The 14,458-nt window shown below is 36.7% G+C and overlaps 1 protein-coding gene across 1 annotated transcript in view; it reads left to right on the top strand.

Moving 5' to 3' along the window:
* LOC150079392 (integrin alpha-PS2-like) overlaps positions 1-14,458 on the top strand; it is a 514,720-nt gene that overhangs the window by 476,026 nt on the left and 24,236 nt on the right. The window contains exon 25 of the mRNA XM_090382299.1: positions 7,284-7,448. Within this exon, the coding sequence (XP_090238425.1) occupies positions 7,284-7,448 (165 nt within the window). The remainder of the gene's footprint in view (positions 1-7,283; positions 7,449-14,458) is intronic.

Here is a 14,458-nt window from a genome sequence, read left to right as displayed (position 1 = left end):
CTTGAACATCATGCAACACAGTTGCCACTGTGTTGCATGATACACTGAAAGGCAAAATGCACTGATCCCAAAGGAACTAGTTGTCAGTGACTCTATTGTGGGAAACGGAACATATTGTGAAAAAAAGATAGGTAGAACAGGACCAGGGTATGTCTGCAGGGGCAAAGGTTGATGACATTGTAGAGCAGATATAATCTGTTAAGGGCACAAAGGGTGATATTTTTGTACACATTGGCATTATTGATATTAAGAGTAGGAGACAGGCGGAATTACTTAACAAGTATAGGCCAGTGTTGAAAAAAAGCCGTGAGTTAGGGTTGAATTTGAAAGTGTCTGGAATTCTGCCTAGACACGATAGGAGGGAGTATATGATGAGAACCTTGTCGATCAATTTGACTCTGGAGAGATTGTGCAAGACTCAAGGGATAGAATTTTTGTCTGCCTGGTCTGTGCTTGTTAACAGGAGAGACTGCTTCTACATGGATGGGAGACACTTAAATAGAAAGGGTGCAAGAATATTTGCTGATTCTATTCAGGCAGAGTTAGGTGGGTTGGAAAACTGCTAGCCTGGGGGTTACACAGACTAATAGATTAACAGTAGCCGCTGGCAGAGGCAAAAGTGATTCTTGCATTTCAATAGAAATGCTATTGAGCAGCAGCCCGGAAAGCAAGGCAATAGAGATTTCCAGAACTGTTGGGAGTCATAGTGAAACAAGTAAATACATGGGCTTTGTTAGGGTAACTAAGAGTAGAAACAGGTGCATGTATACTTGCAAGTACACCTGGCGCACTATGGCCATAGTTGCCAATGCGCCTAATAAATCCCAAAACAAACAAGCAAACAAACAAACAAGCAAGCACGTACAATAATGCTAGGAGTGTAGTTATTAAATTTGATGAGCTTGAAGGGCTGGACAAGACATCAAGGGCAGATATTGTTGGGATATCAGAGACATGGTGTCACACAGACATAAGCAGTGCAGAATTGGAATTTGAGGAGTACAATGTGTACAGAAAGGTTAGACATGACAAGAAGGGAGGAGGGGTTATGCTGTTAGTTCGAAACACATAAAATCTAAGGAAGTGCATCCAATTGATGTTAGGGGACAATGCAATGTTGAGTCTGTTTGGTGTGACATAAGCACTGGGAAAGGGTAAATTAGAGTAGGTGTATGTATTATAGGCCTAATGAATCTTATGTTGTTGTTGTTATTTGGTTTTTAGGAGCATTAGCAACTAAGGCCATATTGCTCCTGGGATATGCGGTGGTCATTCCCTGAACTTTCCGCGTCTGCCATATTTGGTGGGCACGAACTCAAACCCCAGTCTGATCAAGAAGCATGTGCTATGCACTGTTGCTCCTGCCCACCTGGCTACGGAGGCGCCGCTGAATCTTATGAGTATAATGAGCAATTGTACAGAGAAATAGAGTGGGCCAGTAAATCAGAGTGTCTTATAATGGGGGATTTTAATTTCCCAGATTGACTGGAATTTGTCAGTTGGTCACTCACACACTAGCAAGGCTTTTGTGGATTTATTGGATGATTGTTTTCTACAGCAGCATGTTTGGGAGGCAACTAGAGGGAGTGATACTCTTGATCTGATTATCAGTAATGATTCTTCATGCATTAAGAATCTGCAGATAAAGGAACCACTATTTGGCAGTGATCACAGTGTGCTGAAGTGGGATTTTCTCAAAGAGGTAACTACCATCAGGGGTAAAGGGAGGGGTTTTTGCTTTCGTAAAGGCGACTACGATGGTCTGAGACAGTATTTAATTTCTATACAGTGGGACCAACTGATGATGTTACCAACAGCAAATTCAAAATGGGAAGCATTTAAAGAACTTATCTTGGAAGCTACTAGACTTTACATACCAACTAAGAAATATTGTTCAAGGTTTAGGCCTAAATGGATGTCAGATGAACTAATGAGACATATGGCAGAGAAGAAAAATGCATGGGATACATATAAATTAACACGTGACACAGAAGCCTATGATAGATACAAGTTGATCTGTAACCAAGTTACAAAGGAAGTTAGGCAGGTGAAGGCAGATTACGAGAAATCTTTGGCAAAGGATGCAAAGAGTTCTTTTCTTATATATACTCTAGAAGAAAGGGGATGAATCAGATTGGTCCACTTGATATTGATGGTTCAATTGCTGTTGATCCTGCTCAGGTAGCTAACAAACTAAATGAATATTTTGCACTTACATTCACACATGAGGAGTTATTCAGGGCGGGGAATGCCAGAGGTGTATTAAACTCTGGCAGTAAGCTAGATAATCTTGTAATAACTGAGAGTTAAGTGGAGGAGAAATTTTTTAAGATAAACATATGAAAGGCATCTGTGTTGCATGGAATCTATCCAGTTATATTAAAGGAGGCAGCAAAGGAAGTAAGCAAACCCTTAGCCATAATTATGAGAGCTTCCTTGGACTCGGGGGAAGTACCCATGGACTGGAGATGTGCAAATGTGACCCCAATCCACAGAGGATCAAAGGGATACACAGGTAATTACAGACCTGTTAGTTTAACTTCTGTTCCAGGGAAATTAATGGAGGCACTGGTTAAAGAAACATTGTAGGATTATTTAGACAAGACTTCAGTTATAGCTCAGGCACAGCATGGGTTTGTTAAGGGGAAGTATTTTCTGACCAATTTGATTGGATACTATGATGTAGTCACAAAGGAACTGGATGCAAAGAATAATTTTAATATCATATATTTGGATCTTGGAAAGGCTTTTGATACTGTTGCACATGGAAGACTGCTACACAAATTGGAACAGTGTGACATTGGAGGCAAATTGCTGCTATGGATAAAGGGGTGGTTGAGGGGGAGAAGACAGAGAGTGGTAATCAATGGACACTGCTCATCGTGGACTAATCTTATTAGTGGAGTCCCTCAGGGCTCAGTGTTGGGTCCATTATTGTTTTCTGTATTAATAAATAATATTGATGATGGTATATCAAGCTTAATGTCCAAGTTTGCAGACGATACAAAGGTTGGACCAGTTTTTATTAGTGGAATTCCCCAGGGTTCAGTGTCCATTGTTGTTTTCTGTATTCATTAATGATATTGATGATGATACATCATGCAAATAATGTCTTATTTGCAGATGATACAAATTTCAGAAGGGTTGTTAATGACACTAATAATAGTACGCTGCTGCAACAGGATCTGGAAAGGTTGAGCAGATGGGCTGAGAGGTGGTAAATGAAGTTTAACATTGACAAATGTAAAGTATTATATATGGGAAACAGCAACCCCAGAGCAGCGTACCAACTCTGTGGTACTACACTGACAGTGTTAGAGAATGAAAAGGATCTGGGGGTAATTGTGCAGGCAGATATGAAGTTCTCTGAGCAGTGAAGATGGACTGCAAGAGTAGCTCATGGTGTCTTGTCAATGATATACAGGAATTTTTATAGCAGGGATAAGGAGGTGATTATCTCCTTGTATAAGGCAATGGTCAGGCCATACCTTGAGTACTGTGTACAGGTCTGGAGGCCTCATTTTTAGAAGGATGTAGAGCTGTTGGAATGAGTACAGAGAACGGCAACAAGATTAGTGAATGGAACAAAGGGTTTCTCTTACGAAGAAAGGCTTAAGTTTTGCAAATTACAGTGTCTGGAGACTAGGCACCTGCGAGGTGATCTGATTGAGGTGTATAAAGCCTTGAATGGTTTGAGTTTGCTCAATGCTGATGGAATTCTTCCTCTTGCTCAGAATAATTGCCTGAGAGGGCATAAATTCAAATTGAGGAAAGACAGTTGTAGGATAGATGTGCGGAAGTTTGCCTTTAGCCAGCAGGTGGTTGATTGCTGGAACAAACTTCCATTTGTCGTTGTAGAAGTTGATAGCTTAAACAGATTCAAGGCACACAAATAAGGTTAGGGAGGCCAAGGCTGTGTATGACAAAGCATTTAATGCTAAGAGAGCAAAGAATGGGGACAGGAAATTTTTCATGTATGTGACCAATAAAGAAGAAAGCTAATCAGATCGGACACTTGTGCACTGAGTATAGGAAAGTCTTAGATAACTCAGCTGATGTTGCGGATGAATTTGATAGCTACTTTGCATCTGTGTTTACTAATGAAAGACCCTTAATACTGAGAAGTGGCTATGCGAATGAGGCTAAGCCATATGTAATTAGTGGTTTCATAATTACAGATTACTGTTAATTAGAAAAACCTTTGAGCATTAAGGCATGTAAGATTCCTGGATTGATGGTACATACATGGTAATTTTGAGGAAGACCACCAGGGAGTGTATTAAACAAATGAGGTTAATTATGAGGGCATCTTTGAACTCAGGAGAGATTCCTTTCGATTGGAAAAGTGCCAATGTATAAAGCCAATACATAAAAGTAGTTCTAAGAGTGAAGTTGGTAACTACAGACTGGTTAGTCTGATTTTGGTAGTAGGAAAAATCTTAGAGTCAATGAATAAGAGTGCGATCCAGGGACACTTAGATAGTATTGGCATTCTGAAAGATACACAACGTTGCTTTGTTAAGGAAAAATCATGTACGCTATTTTGACACAGTTACTCATGAGCCGGATTTAGGGAACAATTTTGACATAGTTTATTTGGATTTTAGCAAAGATTTGACTTGGTCCCTTATGAGAGGTTACTGTATAAGCTTGAACATGTTGGAATTACTGGTAAGATTCGAAGCTGGATTGCTGGGTGGCAGCAGGGCAGAAGATTGAGATTAATGGATATTCTTCAGATTGGTGTAATGACAGGAGTGGGGTCCCCCAATAATTGGTTCTTGAACCATTTTTTTTACTCAATTTCATAAATGACATTAATTAAAGTTATAGCAGGCTTGATGTTAAAATTTGCACATGACATAAAGATTGGTAGAGTCATTAATGATCAGTGCCAAGCAGTGCTCTTTCAGGATGATTTGAACAGACTTCAGAGATGGTCAGAAAAGTGGTAGCTGTGTTTTAATGCTGCTAAATTCAAGGCCTTACACTTGGAATAGTAACTCACAAATAACCTATACACTTGGTGAGGTTAAATTAAAAACAGTGGAGGAGGAAAGTGATCTGGGAGTTACAATATGGGCAGATATGAAGTTTTCTGAACAGTGTAAATAGACAGCCAGGAAAGCCGTCCATGGTGTCCTATCAAAGATTTATCGAATGCTATCCTGTAGAGATAGGGAGTTCATAATCCTACTGTATAAGGCAATTGCTGCCACCCAACAATTGTAAGGCCACATTTGGAATACTGTGTTCAAGTATGGAGACCTCATCTGAAAAAAAAAGACATTGAGCTTCTTGGAAGGGTCCAACGAAGGGCAACTTGAATGGTGGGTGAGATCGGAAAAATGTCAGCCGTAGGAGAAAAGACTCTGATTATGTGGGCTACAACAACTAGGCACCTCAGAGGTGACCTGATTGAAGTTTATAAGGCTCTGGAAAAGGTAAGTAGTAAAATGAATGAAGTTGGAATTTTCACTTTTACTGTTATAAAGAATTCCAGAAGTATGGGGCCATAAATTCAAATTACAGGGGTTGTGGTGTAGATTAGATTGTAGGAAGTTTTCTTTTTGCCAGCAAGTTATTGATTACTGGAACGTTGCCCTTGCAGGTAATGGAGGCTAACAGTTTGAATAAATTCAAGGGTCAGCGGGATAGTTACCTATGTGAAACAGGAAGCATATAATTTGTATTTTCTTAGCTACTTGGTTTTGTTTTGTTTTGTTTTTTTCTTGCCAGTGCAGTAAAAGCTTATGGCTTCCATGCTCTATATGGTAACCTATTACTAAATGATTGAGTTAATGAAAATATATCTTATGTGTAACTGTCAGCTGCCTTTGTTAAAAGTTCTGAAAAGTGTTTAAAACATTTTTAATTGATATTGTTAAGTTAGCATTAGTAGTGGTACAGCAAGATTATACAGCATCAGCCAAAAAAACAAAACAAAAAAAAAACTCCTCCTCCCATTTCACCTATGCATTCGTTCCAAAAGTTTTTCTAGTTCTTCCTTGAATTTATTTAAGCTATCAACTTCCACAACAATAGACTGATGTTTGTTCCAGCAATCAACAACTTGTTGGCTAAAGGAAAATTTCCACGCATCTGTTCTAAAACTGTCTTTTCTCAATTTGAATTTATGACCCCTCAAGTGTGTACTCTGAGCAAGAGGAAAAATCTCATCAGTATTGAGCTTGCTCAAACCATTCAAAACCTTATATACCTCAATCAGATCTCCTTGCAGGTGCCTAGTCTCTAGACACTGCAATTTGTAGAGCTGAAGCCTTTAGAAGCATCCCTTTGTTCCAATCTCATTGCCCTTCTCTACTCATTCCAGGAGCTCTAAATCCTTCTTAAAATGAGGCCTCCAGACCTGTATACAGTACTCAAGGTGTGACCTGACCATTGCATTATAGAAGGGGATAATCACCTCCTCATTCCTGCTAGCAAAGTTCCTATATATCATTGACAAGACCCCACAAGCTGCTCTGACAGCCTGTCTGCACTACTCAGAAAATTTCATATCTGACTGCACAATTACCCCCAGCTGTTTTTCATTCTCCACTACCTGTATGTAGTACCTCACAGTTGGTATGTTACTCTGGGATTACTGCTGCCCATATGTAGTACTTTGCATTTGTTGATATTAAACGTCAGTGGCCCTTCTCAGCCCATCTGCCCAACTCTTCCAGATCCTGTTGCAGCAGCATACCCATGTTACGGTTATTAACAACCTTGTCAGCCTTTGTGTCATTTGCAAACTTGGACATTAAGCCTGTTATACCATCATCAGTATCATTAATAAATACAGAAAATGACAATGGTTCCAACACTGGACCTTGGAGGACTCCACTAATAACATTAGTCCATGACAAACTGTATTCATTGATTGCCACTCTTTGCCTCCTCCCACTAAGCCATCCTTTTATCCATAGCAGCAATTTGCCCTTAATGCCATTCTGCTACAATTTGTACTGCATCCTTTTATGTGCAACAGTATCAAAAGCTTTCTTGAAATTCAAATATGTGATATTAAAATTATTTTTTGCATCCAGTTCCTTTGTGATCACATCATAGTATCCAATCAAATTGGTCAGGCATGATTTCCCCTTAACAAACCCAAATGGTGTCTGAACTATTGAATGTCTTGTTTTGAGTTTTCATATAAAATTCTTAGTATTATAGTGTTTTTTGTATATAATTCTTTTTATTTAATTCAATATATATGACAGAACTTTTTTTTTTTTTAGGCCAGCATATTTAATCTGTTAATGTTTATTTTATAGTTCCATAATCGTGGTCCCAGCATTATTCGTGAGGCTGAAGTGCACATACTTTGGCCTACTTATACATTGGAAGGCAAAAATTTGCTATATCTTCTGGACCAGCCACGAGTGGGAGAAAAAGGTCAATGTAAAGATGTAGCTGATGTCAATCCTCTAAACCTTAAGGTACAGCGCATGCATGTGTTTGTGTTAAATAGCTATTTTTGGTAGGATTAGTGATTATCTTAAATTATTTTTATCTTACGAGATTAACTTTAATATATGATATAAACAGACTTTGTGCCCTGTATCTGTACATTGATTATTATTTGTTTTGAGTTCATGATATGTTAGATAATTTTAAATTCTGGTGGTAAAGAAGTATGTATATAAAGTGTTACCTTGTATATTAGTTGACTTTTATCTCACCATGGTCTGTTTTTAACAAGGAGCACAATGCCTACTAACCATAAATTATTTATGGATGTCCTTGCAAGAAATATAAACAGAAAACTTTTAATTCAGTATTTATAGATATTAAGGGAAAAACTAAAAAGTGAACTAAATTTTCTCACTATAGTTTTATGATCTTCAACTTTTAAATGTTTAAAATGGGTGAGCTGTTTGTAATTTTCATAAGAAAGTTGTTCCAATTAGTTGCTTCCTTTTAATCTGAAAACATAATTTTTTTTTTTTTTTTTTTTTTTTTTTTGAAATGTCTATACCAACGGTGGGCAAATGCGGCTCTTCGTTGAGTTAAGTGCGGCTCCCATTGAAAATTTAAATCCGTTTTTTTTTATTATTATTTCAGAACTTTTTTCAATGAATCTTGTTAAATTAACTAAGTAACTAATATTTTGTTATACGGATTTTATGTTATGTTTATTTTTTTTTTATGTCTAGATATTTTGCTATTTTTATTTTGATTATAAATAAATCTGCGCTCATTTACAGTGCTGGCACCATCAGCGGACTTGTGCAACACTACACCGGGAGTGGGTAGAAAATGTGACCAAACCTCCCATAAGAGTTTCAATTTCAAACTTTGGAATTAAATTTATTTCAATTTTTTGATAACATGACCTCAGAAAATATCAAAAAATGAAAATACGAACAAGAAAATAGAAACTTTCAAGAAGAATGGGTAGAAAATTTTGCTTTTATTGACAATAATGGAAAGTCATTGTGTCTTATTTGTAAAGTTACAATTGTAAACTACAAAGTTAGTAATTTACGTCGACATTACGAAGGAAGTCATCCCCACTTTTCAACTCAATATCCACTCAATTCAAAATTGCGAACAGAGAAACTTAAGTCCTTGCAATCTGGTCTTCATAAGCAACAAGGACTCTTGTCTTCTTTTAGTCGCGAAGATGACAGAGCAAACGAAGCTAGTTTTTTGATAGCTTGGAATATTGCTCGTGCCAAACGTCCATATGGAGAAGGAGAATTTATTGAAAGAAACTTGGAAGAAGTGGTTAAAGTTTTGGATCCAGATAATACAAAACTGCATAAATTGATCGCACAGGTTCCTATGTCACGCCGTACAACTGAGCGCTGTATTGGTGCAATTAGTAAAAATGTTGAAAATAGTTTGATGTGTGATTTGAAAAATTGTACAGCATTTAGTTTAGCTCTCGACGAGTCTACAGACATTCAGGACGTTCCACAATTGGCCGTTTTTGTCCGCTATGTATCTGCAGACGTAAATGTTAGACCTAGTAGCTCTTATCAAAACAACTCGTGGTATAGATGTTAGAAATGCGCTTGATGAAGTGATGAACAGGTTTGAATTGCCTCGTGATAAACTTGTAAGTGTTGTGACTGACGGAGCGCCTGCAATGATAGGGTAAAACCAAGGTCTCATTGGTCTTTTAAACAACGATCCTAAAATTCCACGTTTCTTACCTCTTCACTGCATAATTCACCGCGAGCATCTCATAGCGAAGTACTTCAAATACGGAATTGTGTGGAACATTGTTTTGCAAATTGTGAATTTAGTTAGAAAAAATGCCAAAACACATTGTCAATTTAAGAACTTTTTAGAAGAGTTCCGAGTGAATGACGAAACAGATGAATTGCCCAATGATTTATCCCTATGGTGTGTTGTAAGATGGCTGTCAACTTACAATGTTTTGGGCCGTTTTGTGGAACTCCTAAATCCCATCATAACATTTACAAAAAAAAAAAAAATACCCAGAATTAGAAAATGAAACTTGGTTATTGTTATTTGGTTTTTTTTTTTTTAGGAGCATTAGAAACTAAGGCCATATTGCTCCGGGAATATGCGGTGGTCATTCCCTGACCTTTCCGCATCCTCCGTATTTGGTGGTGATGGGCTCGAACCCCGGTCTAATCAAGAAGCGTGTGCTACGCACTGCTGCTCCTTCCCACCTGGCTACGGAGGCGCCGAAACTTGGCTTTCTGACTTAATGTTCCTTACAGACATTATAGAACATTTGCGAACACTTAATTTGGCTTTACAAGGAAAGGAAAAAATTATTATTGATTTGTCACAAACTGTATTTAGTTTTGAAGCTAAACTTCGGCTTTTTGTGTACGATCTTAAGAACAAAATATTTAATCATTTTCCACGAGTAAAAGCAAATATAATTAATATCAAAGAAGAAAAGTTAGACGAATACAAAGAAAAATTGGAAGAATTGCAAGCAGATTTCAAACATAGGTTTGAAGATTTGAAATCACATTTCCATATTTTGTGAACCCATTTATTTGTGATATTATTGAAGATGGATTTCCAATTTCTGAAATAATACTTGTTGAAAAAGTGGCTGGGCAATTGGAGTTATTAGAGATGAAAGAGGATCAGGCATTGCAAATGCAGCACAAATCTACTTCAATAATTGAATTTTGGAAACTCTTGCCAGAATCAAAATATCCACATTTAAAGAAAACTGCAGTGGTCTAATTTCAATTTTTGGTACAACATATTGCTGTGAATCTTTGTATTCCACAATGAAGTTTGTGTCGTCGAAATATCGTTCACAGTTGACCAATCATCATCTCACTGAATTGTTGCGAACAGCTTTAACAAATTTTACGCCAAATGTCGGCGCCTCCGTAGCCAGGTGGGCAGGAGCAGCAGTGCGTAGTACACGCTTCTTGATTAGACCGGGGTTCGAGCCCGTCACCACCAAATACTGAGGATGCGCAAAGGTCAGGGAATAACCACCGCCTATCCCCGGAGCAGTATGGCCTTAGTTGCTAATGCTCCTAAATAATAACAACAACGCCAAATTTCAAAAATTTGACCAAAGGTCTTCGTTAAATGTTATACTTTTAATTAATGCATTTTTATTATTAAAATTTTGAAATAATTATTTTGTATTTTCTTTCTCTTAATTATATTTTCTTATATATGTATACACTTAAGATGTGTAGAATATGTAATCATATTAATTAAATTAAATTAAATTTGAATTTGTGTATTTAATACTATGTAACTATGGTGTGGCTCTTTATAATATATGAAAAACCGGAATGCGGCTCTCATTGACCTCATGCGTGCCCACCCCTGGTCTGTACTGTTGAAACCTGAAGTTTAACCAGTTTTATATAGGATAATCTACGCCATTATTTGTATAGATTATCCCATATGGCATCCATATGGCCCAAATAACTGAGTGACCAACATGGGTGTACAGTTGTATATATTTGATTTGAACATGGTTTGAGCCCATGCAACCACTGAATATGATTCATGATAATATTCTTTTCAAATAACTAGTTGTAAACTCCTTTGACCTGTGGGGATGTGCCAGAATATAAACAGAACATTTTAACAGGACATTTTATAAACCATTTTAATGCTATAACTACAAGAGAAGAATGCTTCTAGGTTTGGTTTTTTGGTTTTTTTTTTTTTTTTTCTTTCTTTCTTTCTTTCTTTTTTTTTTTTAGGAGCATTAGCAACTAAGGCCATATTGCTCCGTGAATATGCGGTGGTCATTCCCTGACCTTTCCACATCCTCCATATTTGGTGGTCACGGGCTCGAACCCCGGTCTAATCAAGAAGCGTGTGCTATGCACTGCTGCTCCTTCCCACCTGACTACAGAGGTGCCAATGCTTCTGGGAAAAGACTCTGCAAAAGCTAAAAGCAGCATAAAGGTATGAGCTGACCTAGCTCAGATCTACCATTACAGTATACTTAGAAGGGTATTGGTGAGAAAAAGAATTAGAATGTGATGTTGTGGGTGTGATTAGGATTAACTGGTGTCCTAATTGGAGCAGTTTGTGCTTAGTTATTTTGATGGCAAAGATTTCATATATTTTAAGAAAATGTTACATATAGTACTAAATATTGAAAAATGGGTTTATTAACCTTATTCTGTTTACAGAAATGTTTATTTGATAACAAAACACTCATTTTGTCATTTTTTGCCTTTTGTAATCATCCATTGGTGTCTCCCATATGAGACTCCAACAGTTGTCTGCCAACGTATTTGAACTCCATTTTCCATTGTATCTTATTTCCATTTGAAAAATATTTTGGTGAAACCTTTCACCACGTTCATCGGAGACGGCTCCCAAGTTTTCAGGAAAGAAGTCCAAATGGGAATGTAGAAAATGAAGCTTTAATGACATGTTGCATCCCAACTCTCTGTATGCTAAAATTAGCTCATCTACAATTTCACCGTCATTTTGTGATTTCTCATTGCCTCAAAAGTTCCATTAGATGTTTTTGAATGCCTTCCAGGCTCGTATTTCTATAGTATTTAATTTTTTAGTGAATTTCTTATCTTGGAATAGTAGCTTGATTTGAGGACTCATAAAAAATTTCCTCTTTTCTCTTGGCCTCACTGATTCGAAGAAACTTTTGCCTCAAACAGGAAAAGCCTTCTTTTTTCTCCATAGCTTTGACAAATATTTTTATCAAACCTAGCTTGATTTGCAATGGAGGTAAATAGGTTTATCCACCAAAGAAGGATGTGCTACATTTTTCTGGCCTGGTGTAGTTTCTGAATGGTCTGGCCATTTTTTTACCCTGTAGTGGTAATTGCTGCCCCACTCGCATAAAATGCAGCAGTATTTAGGGTATTCACCTTGCAACCCAGTGAGCAAAGCTACCATTTTTAGGTTGGCATAGATATTCCATTTGTTCTTGAAAGCATATTTTTTACAAAAGTACCTGTAGGTCCTTGTATGTTTTCTTCATGTGAACTGCATGGGGCAATGGTATAGATGGATACTTATTACCATTATGGAGTAAAACTGCTTTCAAACTGACCTTGGATGAATCAATGAAAGGCCTCTACTGCTTGGGGACGTGCTCCAGATATAACTCTTTCATTAATTCCTGGACATTGTTACAATAAACCAAAGCACTATCCATGGAGTAATATGTCATTATGTTATAGGTTGTAGATTGCCTCTTCCTATAAAAAGATACCTTGACACCCATTTCAAGAGGATTCCACTGCTGAAGTTGCGATACTAGTAATTGAGCCTTGGTTTTGGAGAAGTCCAAATCTCCGACCAAATCATTCATTTCTGCCTAAGTGATTAGATGTGGCTTTTCAGTATCAAGAGTTTAAAAGTCTGGATCTGTACTCATTCTGGGTTCTGCATCTTCTGGAGACTCCTTTTCCGATCCTGAATTAGGGTCAAGTCCATAAGTTTCTGGTGGCTTTGGCACTGTCATTTTATCATCATGAGGAACTGGCCTTAGAGCACAAGGTATGTTGAGATACTCTATTGGATTTCCCAGAAAAACCTGAGGTATTGGTCATTCAAAAGTAACAATTGTTTATGTGATTTCGAGGTTCTCACCATATCACAGGAACAACAAAAGGAATCGATTTATCACCACCTCTGAGCCAGCCTGTTAATGTTCTTGAACATGAGATACAGAAAATCTTTGGAGCCCATACTTTATCTCGATGTCCAACCTTACATCCAAATAGTGTTCATAGGCTTTTCTCACAAGTTGTGACAGTGGCTTATGCTGTGATTTTGATACCACTTCTCTGCAAATGTAGCAAAAGCTCCATTTTCTATATAGAATATGTAGATATAGAATATGTATACATATTCTATATCTATACACAATATAGAAAATGTAGATTTTTATTTCTAATTTCAACACAGTTCACAATCACTCTCTGAAACATGTACACTTTTTTGAAATACAAAAATGCTTGGTGTGGAACCGCTCGTATATATATCAGTAGAGAAGTTTCTAGAGAATTCCACTGCAAGTTCTAGTGTCTTCTAGAAATATCCTGACCTTTCTTCTGCACATAACTATTTTAGAATGTTCTGGAACATCCTTGAATATTGTAGAAAGCTCCTGAATGTTCTAGAAAAAAATGAATAAGCAAAAAATTATAATAATAAATAAATAAATAGATAAAACTGATGGAAAAGATGATTAAACCAACTACAGGTCTTGGTCTTCAGTCATTAACTTACGATACTTGAAAATTAAGTGCATATCTGAGTTTTTGAACGTATTTCCTATGAGAATCTGTCGAAATTATTTCAGGGAGGAAATTGATGCCGACCAGTGACCTTTACCATATTTATCAAGTAAGTATATATTCAATAACATGTGTATAAAACATGTTATTGAATATATGATACTTTCTTTTGGCAGCTTTAACTTTTGGAAAAATTGTTGCACACACCAAGGAAAATTAATTTAATCTTAGAAATTACATGAAAAAAATCTTGATTTCAAGAAAGTATCATATTGTGTGAAAGATGCATATAAGATTAAGTAATGCTGATTAATAGATAAATGAAGTACCTTCACTTGTGTAATTTTTGGCTAATGAATTAAGTTAACTGAACCTTAAAGGGGAAATAAATTATACTTAGGCACCCAAAATGAAATCAAGCCTTGAATAGAGACAGCCAAAATTTCAGAACACCACTTTAGGTGACATTTTCGAGTCAACTCACTGAGAACAGAGATAAAAATAAATTAATAGTTGGTAAAAACTGCATGACAGAAATTGAAAATGCAAGGGTTTGAAATTTAATTAAATTACCAGAAAATTAAATAAAGTAAAGAAATTAATTAAAACTGTACATAAACATCCTAATAAATTGATATGTAAAACCTAAATTTTCTATCTTGATAAATAAAGTTAAGTTAAGGAATAGTTTAAAAGTAAACATGGAACAGTTACTTCCTGTTAGCTAATAACAGCTCTGTTAGGAAAGTGAATGC

Source organism: Mastigoproctus giganteus, chromosome 10 (assembly GCF_048544385.1).
Source record: "Mastigoproctus giganteus isolate SK-2022 chromosome 10, ASM4854438v1, whole genome shotgun sequence".
Taxonomy (NCBI): Eukaryota; Metazoa; Arthropoda; class Arachnida; order Uropygi; family Thelyphonidae; genus Mastigoproctus; species Mastigoproctus giganteus.
The sequence above is the reverse complement of the archived record's forward strand: the minus strand, read 5'-3'. Positions and strand labels throughout refer to the sequence as shown.